Source organism: Pteropus medius, unplaced genomic scaffold (assembly GCF_902729225.1).
Source record: "Pteropus medius unplaced genomic scaffold, Ma_sr-lr_union100, whole genome shotgun sequence".
Classification (NCBI taxonomy): Eukaryota; Metazoa; Chordata; class Mammalia; order Chiroptera; family Pteropodidae; genus Pteropus; species Pteropus medius.
In genome coordinates, this window is record NW_024354875.1 from 559,838 (window position 1) to 575,867 (window position 16,030).

The following is a 16,030-nucleotide window of genomic DNA, read 5'->3' on the forward strand; positions in this document are numbered from 1 at the left end:
TCTCACTCATTTTTTAAAATTTAACTTTTTTTCTGCCTTGACAGTGCTCTTACTTTTCAAGATATTTTATTTTTTTAAAAAAAGAAGACTGTGTCCCACATCCAGTATGACAACACAAGGAGCTCTGTGGACCCACTCTCCGGCAAAACTGGTGAAAATTATTTTTAAGAAAAACATTAAACTCTGGAAATGTTCCTAAGGGAATACAACAAATAAAACATTTCTTCAAGAAATCTGCTAAAATGTGGTGAGAACAGAGCGTCTGTGGTACTTGTACCAAGACCCACTCTCTCCCCACTCCTACCTCAGCCCAACAGAGAACACGGGGCTCCCTCTCCCCCTCAGCGGCCAGGCAGTGGGCTGACGTCCTGAGAAGCTCGCCAGCACATCTCGACCAGGCTCCAGCCACCGGCTGCAAAGCCTACGTTGCAGGCAAACATAGCTGAGGGGTGGGCTTCCCTTCCGACACCTACCCTGCCCACCCCCACCCGTGAAATGGAAACCGCCCAGGGGCGCTGTGCTGAGACGAGCAGGGTCCTGCCACTGCCTGGCTAGAAAGGCCACCATGCCACCAGGGGAGGTTGGCCCAAAAGACCCGCCGCTGCTGCTCCTTCCCCAAGGGCTCAACTCCTAAAGCTGGGATGTCACTCAGAGAAAAGCACACCACTGTCCTCAGCTTGAGCTGGGACTCGAGAGATTTTTGCTTGAGGGTGGAGGCGGGAGGAAGAGACTGGACCATGCAGAGCTCCAGCCCTCTTCTCAAAGGGACTGACTTCATTCGCGACAGTGTGGACCGTGAGGAGTTTCAAAAACCCAGTGAAGGACGGGGTGAAAGGCAACTGGGAGGAGACCCATAGATTCACTGGAGACAGCTAAACTGTCTCAGAGAACCAGAGATAGAGCTGAAAGGAGTCCTCCTGGGGTCAAGGTCAGAGCAAATCTCAAATACAGATCTCAGGAAGAAGCCGGAATTTGGCTGCATCAGTCCACAAAGCAACTCACGCCCCGGGGCACTTCTGAGAACAGAGAACCCAGCCAGCAATTTAGGAGGTTAAAAGCTGGACCTGGAAAAAGACCATCAAAAAGAGACCTGCACCCACAGGGTGACTGGAGGCGCACCCAATGCCACACCCCCAGGAGCAACAGCAGAGGCTTCACCCTTTGGAGAGTGGGATGTCACTAAATCAATCCAGCCGGTCACAAAACCACCAATGCCACCTCTCTTACTACACTCCTCCACTGTATGCTAATTTACCATTTCTGTCTTTACCCTGTGAGCCCTCTGAAGATGGGGGACACTAAGCCTTGTTATTAACCACAGGCCCCACGGGGAAGTTACGCAGACCCTGCCACAGGTCTGCCCGCCCCCTCCCAACTCCTCCCAGTTCGTCCAGAGCGCCACTGCTTTCCCGGTCACTGAGGGCTGACTACGCAGGAGCCATCCACCCTAGCAGCCTTGGTCTCCCAGACCAAGACAGTCGCTAAGTGTGCTGAATGCCATCAGGCCAATTCGGTCCTGCTGGCCCTTCCTTTAAAGGCCTAACACAAAGTGCACGCATCATGTAATATTCTGCTGCTCAAAAAACCGTAGCAGAAATATTTAACTCAAAGAAAGTAGACCATTTAACTGCCAGCCTTGGCCTAACGGGGAAACGTTCGCAGGCGCCCTGCGGGTGCGGGCCTGGGCTTCACCTTCATCTGCGCCAGCTGCTGCTGCTGCTGCTGCTGCTGCAGCCTCCGGAGAGCCTCCTGCTGCTGCTGCCTCTGGCGCAGCAGCTCCTTCTGCCGCTGCAGCTCCAGCTCCTTCCTCCTCCGCTCCTCCTCCTCGTGCCGGAGTCGGGCGGCCTCCTCCTCCATCCGCAGCCGGGTCTCCTCTAATCGGCGCTGGGCTTCTTCTTCTTCCCGGGCCCATTTTGCAGCCTCCTCTTCCTTCCCAGAAGGAAAAATAAAAGAGAGTAAAATTTAATTGTTTTTTTAAAAAAAATCTGAATCACTTTTGAAGGCTTTTCTCAAAAGGTTAGACATAAAAAGTGACAGAGAAAGCAGAAACTTTATGATAACGTAAGTTAAGTTTTCTTTTAAAATATATTTACAGTGGCCACAAAGGCCTGGCATGCCTACAGGATACATTTTTCATTTCTTTGCTCATTTCTACACAAAAGGACTGTCCCTTTGACATCTGTGGTTAAGTACTGATCTCTAAGAGATCCCGCCAGCTGCGGGAAAGTCTCCCGGACGCCGAGGCAGAGCGAGCTTTTCAGGGCACTGAGCACGGGGAGCTGCCAGGACCTCGAGGGGCTCTGATCGCCAGGAAAGCCTCGGCCAGTTCTGGAACCAGAGCGACTTTACAAGACTTCAATCCCTGGTCTCGCCCTCACAGCCCACAGGCCCCTCTCCACCCCACTACATTCCTCATACCCTGGCTCATTTCCCTCTGCTTCCCTCCCAGAGCCAACCGCTGTGCCTCCCCGCCTCCTGCCTCCGCAGCATGTTTCCTACATGTGCGCGGCTGTCTTCTCCAGAGCGCAGCTCCCCTCCACCCTCCAGAACTCAGCGCAGATGTCAGCCAGCCTATAGGACGTAACGTCCCCTCTGCCTTTCATTATGTCCAACGCCACCTGTCCTCCTCTCTTTATCTGCTTCTAGCCCACCTGTGGCAGCAACTGTTTCTACTTATCCAGCAACCATTCCTTTCAAGCCTCTTCCTTGTAGACAGAGCCTCCTGTCCTATCAGAGGTTTAAAACGCCAGATTTTGCTTTTTAAGCGTCCGGTGTAACTAGGGACACCATGTGATCTGATTTGGGCCAAAGGGATGTCTGCTGGGAGGCTTCTACAGATGACATCTTCCCAGACGAAAGGAGATGGGTGAGAAAAGGGCCAACTCTCTTTTCGGATGCGGGTTGTACCGGGTATGGTACCCAAGACCCCTAACCATGAGGTGAAAAGTCTGAATCCAAAAGTCAATACACCAAAAAGTAGCAGAGCAGGAGTGTGCAAAGGACCTGGGTCCTTAACAACATCAACGAGTCACTGAACTCATGTGTAACTGCCTCATCTCCCTAATACATGGGGCAAAAACGGTAACTATTTAAGTACTTTTAGGTGAATATTTTGATTTTGCAGCTGAAAGTATCCTAAATGTGGCATTTATTTCTTGTATAATTATCACCCACATAGTCTGTGAGTTTCTGGAGGACAGAAAACAATTTCTTTGAAAGTCACAGCCAGGAGCTAGAGACACACACAATTGAAAGTAACAATTTGGATGGGATCCTGGAACAGAAATAGAACATTATGGAAAAAGTAAAGTAATGTGAATAACTACGGACTTCAGTTAATAATAGTGCATCGATATTGGTTTATTGTGACAAATGTATCATAACTAATACAGTAATAAGAGAAACTGCACTATCATCCCAATTTTTCTGAAAATCTAATACAGTTCTAAAAATAAAGTCTATTAATAAAAAACCTACATTCTTAAACAGAAAAATGGCGTGCTTGAGGGGTTCTGGCTGCCTGTAGTGGCAGAAGGCACGGCTGGACTAGAAGTAGACAGTGGTAACTCCTGCAGAGCCTTGTGAACAGATTAAGCAGCACTGAACTGTACACTTTTAAAGAGTGAAGTGGGATGAGCTTTAGGCACAAGCTGTCAGCTTGCGGATCTTACGTTTGGTTTTTTAAGGATATATCTTCTTTGGATTTCTCTCTGGTGGTCTGCTGCTTTATTGTCTGTTTTGGTTCTTTGATATTTTGTTCAGATTTTGTAACTATATGTGGGACGGTTATTACAAGAGTAGAGAGCCACCTAGGTCTCTTTTGGTAATTTTCAGCAACCTGAAAAAGTTTTAGTTCGGCTCCCTGCACTCCTCCTTCGTCACTAACTCCGAGTTCTAGCAACAGTGAGGAGAGTAAGCCATCTGGTCACCTGCTTGCGCAACAACTCTTCCTGCTTCCGCCTCTCTTCTTCTTCTCTCCTCCTCTCCTCCATTCTTCTTAGAGCTTCTTCTTGCTGCTGTCTTTCCTCCTCTTCTCGCTGTCTCCTTAATGCAATTTCTTGCTCCCTCTGGCGTCGCAGAGCCTCTTCCTATATTAAAAAAAGGGTGTGTGTGTGGGTGTGTGTGTGTGGGTGTGTGCGCGTAACTCTGGGTCTCGATCATATTACGTCATAATTTGAAAAGGAACAGGCTATATGCCGCCAAAACTATTAACAGTAAATACAAAAAGTATCTCGAGTAAAAAGTATATATGTAAGTTCAGAAGCAGGCACATTAAGAGCTAAAATAATTTGTATTTAAAATATAAAGAGCACCATACTGTGAATCCTATGCTGGTTTCTCCATTAGCTACACTTACTGATCACCCCGCTAGGAAGGGCTGTGTTAGGACTCAGGGTTTGGTTTCTCCATTGGTACCGTTAGCCCCTATTTCTTCACCATCTGAGAACCTAAGGTACAGAGAGGTCAAATCAACACAGCCAACAAAAATGCCTAGTAAGGCAGGAGAAAGTACTCTGGTCAGAAGTATTGAGTAGAGCTGTGTGTCCCACAGATATTAAGTACACAGACAAGGGTCTAGTTGTGAAAATAATTTACTGAGCAACAAAGACTTCAACAGAGTTCTGTACTGCAGTCCTTCTTAAGAGTCCTTACATGCTAACACAGAGGATGACTCTCAGAAATAGTAGTTCTAATCTAATCTTGACACGGACCTTTTTGCTTTTTCACAGAGTACCTTGTATGGCCAGAAAAAGAAGTAGGAAATCTGAGGTATAGGTTAGACTTTGGGGCTATTACAAAGTGGATTCTTTCAACTGGGATCTTTAAAAATCGCAGTAGAAAACTGGGCCAGGCACATGAATAGGGAGTTCCTCTCACCCTAAAAAAATAAATGACCAAACCACGAAAATCTTTCAACGTCACATTATAAATACTTAAGAAAACACCTAGTTAACTTTTGAGATCTAACTGGTTTAAAAAACCCCAGGAAATTTGCAAAAGAAATCAATTCCAATGTTTTACTAGGGCTGAAGAATATCCCTCCAGTGGCTGTTGGGGAGTAAGACATTCTTCCTAAAGGGAAGTGAGTCATCTAAGGTTCTAATCCCAATCCTGCTGTTGCCCCTGGATAAACCATCTCCCAGAAAAGCACAACCTGTGAAACGATGGGAGCTAGCGAGACACCCCGAAGGCCCCCTCCTTCAGCACGCCCTGCGGTCAGGTTCTCGGAGGTGTACCTGCTTCCTTCGGACAAGCTCTTCTTCCTCCCGCCTTTTCCTCTCTTCCTCCTGCTGGCGCCGAAGAATGTCCTCCTGCTGTCTCCGGAGTTCTTCTTGCCTCTTTCGCTCTTCCTCTTCCCGTTTTGCCCTCATTTCTGCCTCTCTTCTCTCCTGCTCTAGCTGTGATCACACGAGAGCACTCTTAGGAACTTCGAGCCATGCACGGGAACACCCCAACACCACTGGCCGGACTGCTAGGAGAGGACGGATGTGCACACAGCACCATTCACTCGCTTCTACTGCAAGTGGCTGGTGCAGCCAGCTGTGAGAGCGCTGAGCCTTGACAGGTCAGTGATCAGTGACGGTTTTATGCTCGTCTACATTGAATGCACTCCCCCAACTCTTACCTACCCCCGCTCCACTCTATCACAACCTCGCCATCGCCTAGACCTGGAGAGAAAGTGACCAATGTGAGAGTAACACCAGCGTTCTCCCGCAGTGGCCATTTCTTTGCTCATCCTCACAAAAGATTTTCTGATTGAAGATCTAATGGTGTAGCTGCAAGGTTTCAACAGCATTGTTTGTAAAGTTGCTGGTGTGACAATTATATAATTCCTTAAAATTTGAAGACTGACCACTTCACAAATCCTATCATTTATAGTTCCTAAATATTAGTCAAATCCAGTACCTAACTCACCAGTTCCAATGCCACAGTGTAGTTCAGGCTTTCATTTTCTCATCTATATTCCTAAGAGTCTCTTATCTGGTTTCCCGGAATCCAGTTTTGCCCACATTCCCCAGCTCAACATCTAACCTCCATCAAAACATTACTTCCAGGCTCACATTTATTTAACGCGGTCCTTCACTCAGAAAATAAACCCTAACTTCAGTCTGACACATGCAAGAATCCTCATGACCGGCCTGCCTCATCTTCTTTAGTCTCCTCTCTCATCATTTATTCCTCAGATGCGACAAGGGTCCAGGCCGGATGAAATTAACAAGCTGTTTCCTGAGTCAGCATGTTCTCCTGTATGTCTGAGCCTGTACAGATGTCGTATCTTTCTACTGCAATTTTAATTTTACCTCTTCCTACTGTCGACCCAAAACCTTTCAATTGTGTTAAATCCTACTGAACTTTCAGTGAAAATTAAGCTCAGGTATAACTGTCCGTCAAAAGTGTCCCCCAATTCCTGATCCCCATCTCTCCAACTGGGTAACTGTTGTATGCTTTCTTGATCTACTTGTCTGTATGTCATCATCCCCCCTCCAACACACAGACACACACACACACGACTATCTTTCATCATCTGTTTCCAGCCCAAAGCACTGGGACACTAGAACACACTCAAGAACTGTTATTGTTTCTCACTCATGGAGACAGACCCTTTGCACACTCTGGGCACTCTAAGGAGACTATCACTACCTCAGGGGATAAGACTAAAAGTCTTAAAATGGGAGAATTTTGAGTATAACGTAGGAGCAAGAATCTCTTGGAGGCGTGAGAATCCAGAAATCACGGCGGTAACACTGTGTTGGGAGACATCCTCTTCTGACAAGCACTAAACCCAAAATTCGAGATTCCTAGCTCCTCCAGAACACAGGCTCTAACATTAATGTTGAGCTTTTCGGCTATGTGTCTGGGGACACTAAGAAACATCAATAACCATCACTATAAAGACTCCAGGTGAGAACTCAAGCTGCACATCAAGGCTGTAATAAGCCACGTAGCGGACATTTTCTTAGTAGTCTCAGTATCTGTAACAAGCGTTTCTACCACGAATAATGCAACAAAAATATACATATGACCATGATCATTAATGTGTCAACCAATTATATCAATTTTAATTTAATTGATTTAACTTAAACTTATAATTTTAACTCTGTTTGAGGTCTTTTTGAGGATACGTATTCACAGAATATGAATGTGCTTATACCAGCTAAGTAGCAGTAAACTAATGGAAAAAAAGCATAGCTAGCTAGAGATAGAGACATTAATAAACAAATGTCTGCACCCTGCAGCTGGAAGGGATGCCCTGCTGAGGAAAATGAGTTTCAGACCTTTGCAGCTTTGGCCTTCTCCATCTGCTGCAGCTGTTCAAGGGCAGGTCCCGGAGTCGCCGTGTCAAGGGGCAGATCCCAGACACTACCGCCTTCCCAAACTGTAAGACAACGCACACAGTCACATACCCATCAGCATAACGTGAAAACCTGTCTCTGAGTCTCTGAATAAGCTCCAGCATCCATATCTGTTTGAAGCAGACTATACTGTCCACTGGCTCTAGTTTATATCGACTTCCTTCAACACATCTAGAGGAAAGTAAGTAGTACCAGGCGTTTATTGAGGAATTAATTTCGTCTTCGAAAACCCCTGTAAGATATCTGTTTACATCCCCCATTTTTACAAATGAACAAGCTGAGGGTCAGGCAGTTCTGTAACATTCTGAGGGACACAGGGCAAGCACATGGCCATGCTAGGATTTCAACCCTAGTGTATCGGATCCCAAACCCCATGGTATTTCCAACAGTCATGCTGCCTCTCACTGCACACCAAGTGGAGAACGGAGCTACGAGAGGTACAGCTGTGGAACCAGAGAAAACTAAGTGGTGGCAGCATACTGTGAATGTATTAAATGCCCCTTAATTGTTCATTTAAAAATGGTTACTGTGTTACATGAATTTCACTTTAATAAAAGAGAAAAAAAGAGAAAGAGAGATAAAGAGGCAGAGCTGGAGCTAAGGAGTCCTCTAGAAAGGCTGGGCAGGTCTCACAAATGACACGGGGTCCTCCTGACCTAAAAGGCAGCGCAGGGTCAGATGTGGAAGTAAACAAACAGAAAAAGCCTTCTAAGTCTGTTTTCCTATTGCCAGCAATGACACCACTTTTCAGCATTCTCTATTTCCTACACTCCTATTATAGTCTATTTATGGATTATAAATTATCGTCTAGATAAAACTGGACAATATTTGTCAAGGACCTTGATTGCGTCACACCCAAAGAAATAAATTGTTCCATAAAGTACTTACAGTTTCCCCAAAACTGGAGAATATTTTAACATCCTAACTATAAATGACTACCAAGGAAAAATAAGGTACATACAATATAAGAAGGTGGTGAGGGAGAATAATCAGTCCTTCCCCTGCCATAATCCCCAGGGTCAATGTTAGCAAGAGAACTATGGCCTGAATAGCTCAACAGGGCTAAGAAGAATCCATCAATGCCCATGGTACCCAAGAATTTTCAACACACACATAACCTGCTATAAGGACTATTCATGGTTCCAACAACCTGCCTCTGCACGTATCAGACCTTAAGAAACCTAAGTGTTCCACCAACACCAAGATTTTTAAAAAATCCCAGCCCCAAATTTCCTAATTTGATGCTAAAAGATCAGAGAACAAAGTAAGATGTTTGCTTCAAAGCATGCTTTTTTCTCTTCCCAATATTTTTGGGTACCCGCAGTGTTAAGCTATTTATCTACCCTTGACTCAGAAGAAGAGATCATAACTTATGTTTCTACTTATGCTGTTTTTTACTATGGCAGAAGAGATTGAAACAATTTAAAAGACTTTCCCACACTGATTAGAGCAACATAAAAAAGAGGCTGGCTCAAATTCAAGAAATTTACCTACTAAATAATTTCTAGCAAATCTTTAACAGTATTTTTAACACTTTCAATCTTTTGCTGGGGTCTATTAAAAATTAGAACTTGTTAATATTCAATACAAAACAGGTTAAAAAAAAGTTGATGTATTTTTTAAAAACTGAATTTTAAAGTCATATGAGTCTTAATCCTTGGAGCTATGCTAAAGGCCAATCTAAGTTTTTACCTGGAGGCTGTGAGGCTGTTGGCTGAGGCTCCCAGATAGACCCAGTATCTGGCACTGACACAGACCTTGTCACTGAGGAAATGACGTTTTGATCAGCTATTCTGCAAAAGGGAAATAAAAAAAATTAACTGTTCTTATCATTTGCAAAAATAAAAAGAATTCTACATTATCTGTAGGTTTTACAGGCTATTTGGCCAGAAAACGCCTACATTGTTTTAACTAAAACGTAACACTACTAAAGCATTTAAGACAGGAACAAAGATAGAGGCACAATAATCAGACGTCTGGACTCCTCAAAGTAATAGCAAACACAGATTCCCAAATAATGCATATAATTACCATCTTAAAAAATCCAGAATATCTCAATAAATCACAGAGGCACTAATAATGAAAAGACCCATAGACTGTAAGTCAGAAGGTCTGCATTTAGTTCTGTCTCTGAAGTTTTCTGTGTGTTGTGACAACTAAGTTCTTCAGCCTCTCACAGTCCGGGTTTGCCCATCTATAATATGGAGACCTTACCACCTAACTTGCCTACCTCACAGGATGGGTTATGGCTCAAAAGAGAATTGTAAGAGGTTCCAGTTAAATGGGACAGTAAGGCTTTGAAGAGCAGTGACTGATACCTTTGCAGAAGACAAAACAAACAGCAACCTGAATGATAATCTGAAACAGCAGAAATCTAAGAGTTCTAGCATAATTTCCTTTTTCTTTCACCTACCTTAACAGCTTTTGGGTTCTGAAAAATTATAACCCCGTGTGGCGTTGTTAAAATCTTTCTCAGGATATCACAGGCAAAAATGAGGTTAAACTTCTAGACTACAACTTTTGGTTGCTGTTCCATAATACTACATTGCTTCTCAAGTGTTATTTATTCTTCAGTTATCACTCCAAATTTATTCTCTGAGAAAAATGAGCAAGTAAATGCTTTACCTCCAGCTCAATTATTTTTAAAAACTATCTTGTTTTTTCACACACACGGGTTTTCTGTTGTGTGTGGGTATTTTGATACCAGAGTTCATACATACAGTATTTCCTTTCCTCTCTCTCTCTCTCTCTCTCTCTCACACACACACACACAGTGACACATCATGGAATGACCACCAACCTCATCTTCAGGGCCTGGAACTGCTGGAGAAGAAGCGCCAGCTGCTGCTGCTGCTGGGAAGACAGGGCTGCTTTCTGTTGCTGAGCCAAAACCTGCGCGTACTGTTGCCTTCAAAACGTAAAATAAAGTGTGACCTTTCTATTCATATTTAGTTCACATTAGACAATGAAAGACACATTCCAGTCCACCCCCCGACCCCAAAACACCACCAGAAATAGCTATCCAATCTATTTTTATAATTCTTCATATTAATAGTTACGCAGAAAATTCTATACTTCACTCTAGAAAGAACTGAACTTACAGATGACATACTTCTGAAAGAAGACAGCAAAAAATCACAAAATGTCAAAAATTGGCAAATTCTCTCCAGACGATAGCTTTTTGTCAGAAAACAAGTTAAAATTAAAACAGATCCAAATAGCTATTTCCACATGAAGCACCCTTTGCAAAAATAAAATTACTTGTATAAAAATTCTCGAATTTATATTTCAGCTTGGAAAATTTTAGGTAAGATTTTTTTCACTAGATCAGAAGTAGACAATTTTTTTCTGTAAAGAGCCAGACGGTAAATATTTTTGGCTCTGCAGACCATACGCAACTACTCAATTCTGCCACGATTGTGCAAGAGCAGCCACAGACAACACACAAACAAATGCGCGTGGCCGTGTGCCGACCAAACTGCTCATAAAAACAGGTAGCAGGCAGGCAGCCAGCCTCGCACGAGACGACAGCCAATCTCACTTCTCCTACAAAGGCACACACAACCTAGGTGCTTCTGCCGTCATCCCACACCACTGCTAACAGCATAAACTTTTACTTCTTTCTTGTTCTCTCGTCTACATTTTTTCTCTGCGGCACTCCAAGTTGAGCCATTTAGGAGGCACTTAGTCCTTAAAATGTGTGTTGACTCTTGCTTTAGGAGCTAAAGAGCTTGCAAAATTATAGTTATGTGTCATCTTCTGCAAACTTCTGGTATTTAAGAAGAAAAGATCAAACTGAGAATGTAAGTGGTAATATGCCAGTAGTTGGGTGACTGAAATATCCTATAAACTTCTAGTTTTCTGCTGTGTGGAACTTGTGAGCAGAGTCTGTCTCAAGGCCCCTTTGGTGCTGCAGTCCGCCCTGTGACATGACTGCTCTTACTGTATTAAGAACTGCTGGTACTGGAGGTGTTGCATCTGGTACAAGGCCGTGAGTTCCTGCTGCCTGGTCAGTCGTTCCTGGTCCAACTCTCCCTGGGAGTGAAGGGATGGAGGGAAGAAATACTACTGAATAAATTGCAAAGAGCCTCAAAGTCACTTAGTACATACACCTGAAAGCAAAATTAATCTCTGACTTTCACTTCCCACTCCACCTTTATGCCCAAAATGCTTAACTATAAAAATTCAGGCATCTTTCAGAACTAAACAGTGCCGTCTAGTGGAAGAAGGTGGAGTCCACATTATATAAGTGATGGTTCGGGTCCTCATTTCAGTGCTCTCCCCTCCTGCCCTTGAAGCTGAATGCCGCACTGAACTCCAGTTACTACTGCAACTAAAAAAGGTATAATTATCCCAATCTTAAAAGTAATTGATAAGTTTGGAGGGCATGTAGGAATTACAGAAATGGGACAAACTAAAAAATAAAATTATCCAAAGGTTAAAGGAAATGTTATGGTAGAAATTTTATAATGGCACATAAGGAATACTGGGAGCCAGTATATGCCTTCTTAAGATGATGAGAAATTTTAAATTAATATCAAAAAGCTGTGAAAACTAAAACTCTCTACTCCAAAGTTAGCTTTTTCTGTTGCTATTATTAATCATAAGTTGGAAAAAATAAACTAGTAAAACTCTGTTTTTTAACTTATATTTCAAATAACACAGCAAAAATTTAAATTTCTAAAAGCTAAAAGTGGGGAAAAGAATGAAATGTGAAGTGTAAGATGATAGAAATGCAATAAAGCCCCCAACCCATGGTTTCACTTTGAGGTTTCAGTTACCTGGATCAAAAGAGTAACTAAAAAAAATTCCAGAAACAGTTTTAAATTGCGCTCCGTTCTAAGCAGCAGGATGAAATATCACGCCGCATCAGTCCAGCCACCTGGGGCAGGAACCATTTCTGTGCCCAGTGAACCCATGCTGCAGACCTACCTGCCACTTAAGTCACCTAGTAGCTGTCTGGTCATCAGATCAGTTGGGGAACATTGTGGGGGGAGGGGGGGAATACCACATTCACATAACTTATTACAGTATATTCTTATAACTGTTACATTTTATTAGTTACTGTTGTTATTCTCTTACTGTACCTAATTTATAAATTAAACTTTACCATAAGTATGTATGTATAAGAAAAAACATAGTATATATAGGGTTTGGTACTATCTGCTATTTCAGGAATCCACTGGGAGCCCTGAAATGTTATCTCCCGTGGATAACAGGGACGAATGTAAAAATGTAAGGGTGACACAGCTGAACTCACACACATCATTAGTGTAGCTCATATCTTCATTGTACACGGATTATAGTTTGGAATAAAAACATTTGCAATTCAGGGAGGACATGTTTTCTTTCCCCATTAAATATGAGAGCTAGAGAGAAGCTATGCTAAGTTAATCTAAAATTTCAACATGAAAACCTAGGCTTCAAGGTATATTCATTATCAAGGTGAAGTCTCTTATCAGTGAAATTTAGGGCAAAGGCAACAGCTGATAGGAAGCAGTTTCCCATGGTTTCCCCTTAGGCGAGTCTGACTGAGACTCAGCCTTGTAATGGGAAGTCAGAAATGGATGTCGGTCACGCTCCAAGTAATGACCTTTCAGCTCTGAAATATGCAAGATTAAAAACCCATTTTAATTTCAGAAAAGGGAAATAAAGCTCAAATTTGGTATATAAGTTAAATTTATATCCAATAGTACACAGTATAATTTTTCTTTAAATTTACAACAGAAATATCGGAAATAATTCCCCTTGCCTAGGAATCTTCACTGCTCTCCAAACTATAGGAGGTCTTAACCCGCCAGTGAATTAAGAAATAAAACAGAAAATATGTGCATGGCACAAATTATTTTGTGAAACTTTTTTAACACATACACACACACAGAGATGATGGAAAATTAACTTTTTTTTTTTTTTACTACGGGCCACGGTCATCTCACCTATGAACTAACTCCCTTCCCTACAGGGGTTGTGTCTCATTCACCTGCACCTCTTAAGAACCAACACAAGGCCCGGCATGGGCCCTCCATGTACAGCTGACAACTCAGTCAGTGGTGGTGCCCATGCAAGCGGTTTTGACTATGGCTGCCCCGGGCTACGGCCAGCACCAGACACGGCCACCTTCAGAAGGAGAAGGCCCAGACTCGAAGCCCCCAAAAGGAACTCTACAGGGAGAGGCTCGGGAGCAGCTGCAAAGGAGGACAGTTCCCGTTTCACGGTTCTCCAGTGTCATGCACGGGGCAGGGATACCCATGATCCATTTTTTAGCTAAATAATTAGCAGCTAATATTAAAAAAAGAACAAGTCTTCAAACTCTTCCAAAGCACTGGCCTTTTATACTGGTAGTATGTGCATTCTAACCAGAGGCAACAAGGAACTCTGAGCAGTCAAATGTGCTGAGGACAGCAGGTTAGGTATAGGTCCTGAAACGAACTTAGAAAGGTGAGGAGCCAGACACGCAGGACGTGGTAGGTGGGCCAGGGTAAGATGTGGTTCTTCATCCTGCACCTGCTGGAGCGCTACAGAAGGGTTTTATTTCTTTTGAGGGGCAGGGGGAGAGAGCTGAAATAGGGGGTGGGGGGAGAGAGAGAGAGAGAGAGAGAGAGTGTGCAGAATGCGATCATGCAGGTAGGCAGGCTCAGACTTCCCATTGCCATTTCAATTACTTTAGAAAAACCAGTTTCTTCCTCATTAGACGTAACATCTGGGTTGTGTTTACGAAGAGAAGCAGATGCTTCTGTGTTTACTGTGTGTTCTGGGTGAACTGTAAGGTACTTACCATATGAGGAGGGGGAGCTGGACCGGGAGAGAAGGGAACCCTTCCCCACATTTTCATGATATCACCAAGAGGCTGGAAGCTTTCATCACATGCTCTTTTCACCAATAAAGACATAGTAAAATAGCCCGCCTGAAACCATTCTGCCATCTCCTGATTATTGAAGGGACCTATAATAACACCAAGTAAAACAGAAGAGCAATGAGAATCCTTTCAGACTAAAGAGGAAAAAAATATTTTCTGGGTTTGATCCTCATCCAGAGGTAACAACCTGTTTCAGGTGGCACCTGTCAAATAATTTTTAAGATAATTTAATTCATCTCCAAAAGTAGAGAACAGGATTCTAAACTAATAAAACAGAAACAATTTTAAAACAGAAACAATTTTAAATACGTCTATAAGTCCCAAATTCTCAGCAGTGCTTTAATTATTTTAAAAAGCATAATTATCTCCATCTCACTCAATATTTACAATTCATTTGTCAGGAAGTATATAAATAAAACTGAAAAGAGTTAGTTATCTGTTAGGCTTTGTATCACTTAGGCATGTAGAATATAAACATGCAGGGCTGAATATGCTCTCCTCTGATTTTCATTTTCTGCCAGAGATTATTGAAAGTTAGGCAAAATATAAACAATAATCAATTATATTAAGATAATTATAATTTATTTACCTGGGTAAGACTAAATCTGGCCTTGATAAGGGAAACAAAAACTAACATTCTCTAGATGTTTTACAATAAGAAATAATCAAATATTTTATACAAAAAAATTAACGAATACAATCTGCTCAGTAATCATTCATTCATTCACTCAGCAAACATCTACTGAACACCAATTATGAGTCCAGGCAGTGAGAACACAGCACAAAACAAAACCAAGTCCTAGATCTTCTACTTCAGGGAAGATGGAGCAGATGTGCTTTTCCTGCTCCTCCTGCTAAATACAACTAAAAGCCCTGAACGTTATATATAAAACAAATAAAAGAGGACACTGAAAGGTGGAGAGAAGAAAGCAGACTGACCAGGGGCCTTGGTGTTTGAGGAACCACATGCTGGTGAATTCCCTGGGTTTGCATTTTACCTCACATATCCCAGATTTGGAGCCGAAGAATCAGCAACAAGAAACATGACCCAATATACACAACTAAAAACAGGATCCAATTATATGCTGTCTACAAGGAAGTATTTCAAATATAACAATTTAGGCAGGTTGAAGGTAAAAGGATACAAAAAGATGTATCATGCAAACATTAACCAAAAGAAAACTGGAGTGGCTATATATTAGTATTCAATACAGTAGACTTCAGAGCAAAGAAAATTATAGAGACAGGAACATTACATAATAATAACGGGTTAACACCAAGGAGACACATCAATTGTAAAAGTATAAGCACCAAAAAAATGCTACAAAATAAGTGAAGCAAAATCTGGTAGCTGAAAGATAAACAGAAAAATTCACAATTACAGTTGAAGGCTTCAACAGCCCTCTCTCCACGACTGATAGAACTAGACAAAAAAATCGGTAAGATTAGAAAACTCATCATCATCAACCAACAAGACATTAACAGAACTGACATTTACAGAATACTCCAAAGATAGCAAAATACACATTCAAGTACCCACAGAACACATAGCAAAATAGACCATATGTTGAGACATAAATAAATCTCGATACGTTTTTAAAAACTGAAATTATATATGTTGTTCTTCAACTACAAGAGAATCAAACCAGAAATCATACACAGAAAGATAACAGGAAAATCTCCAAACACTTGGAAACTAAACAACACACTTCTAAATAAACCATGGGTAAAAGTGGCAGTCTCAAGGGAAATTAAAACAAACAAACAAACAAACAAACAAACAAACACTGAACTGAGTGAAAATATGTATATTAAATAG

At 42.3% G+C, this 16,030-nt stretch overlaps 1 protein-coding gene across 7 annotated transcripts in view; it reads right to left on the minus strand.

The window, feature by feature from the left end:
- Positions 1-16,030, minus strand: part of GIGYF2 (GRB10 interacting GYF protein 2) — a 108,339-nt gene that overhangs the window by 15,308 nt on the left and 77,001 nt on the right. For 6 of the 7 annotated variants that reach the window (XM_039855632.1, XM_039855631.1, XM_039855630.1 and 3 more), the window contains 8 exons: positions 14,131-14,297; positions 11,299-11,390; positions 10,156-10,263; positions 9,048-9,148; positions 7,278-7,378; positions 5,238-5,399; positions 3,930-4,088; positions 1,693-1,929 (listed from right to left, as the gene is read on the minus strand). In XM_039855632.1, the coding sequence (XP_039711566.1) occupies positions 1,693-1,929; positions 3,930-4,088; positions 5,238-5,399; positions 7,278-7,378; positions 9,048-9,148; positions 10,156-10,263; positions 11,299-11,390; positions 14,131-14,297 (1,127 nt within the window). The remainder of the gene's footprint in view (positions 1-1,692; positions 1,930-3,929; positions 4,089-5,237; positions 5,400-7,277; positions 7,379-9,047; positions 9,149-10,155; positions 10,264-11,298; positions 11,391-14,130; positions 14,298-16,030) is intronic. The other variant, XM_039855634.1, reaches the window with a different exon arrangement.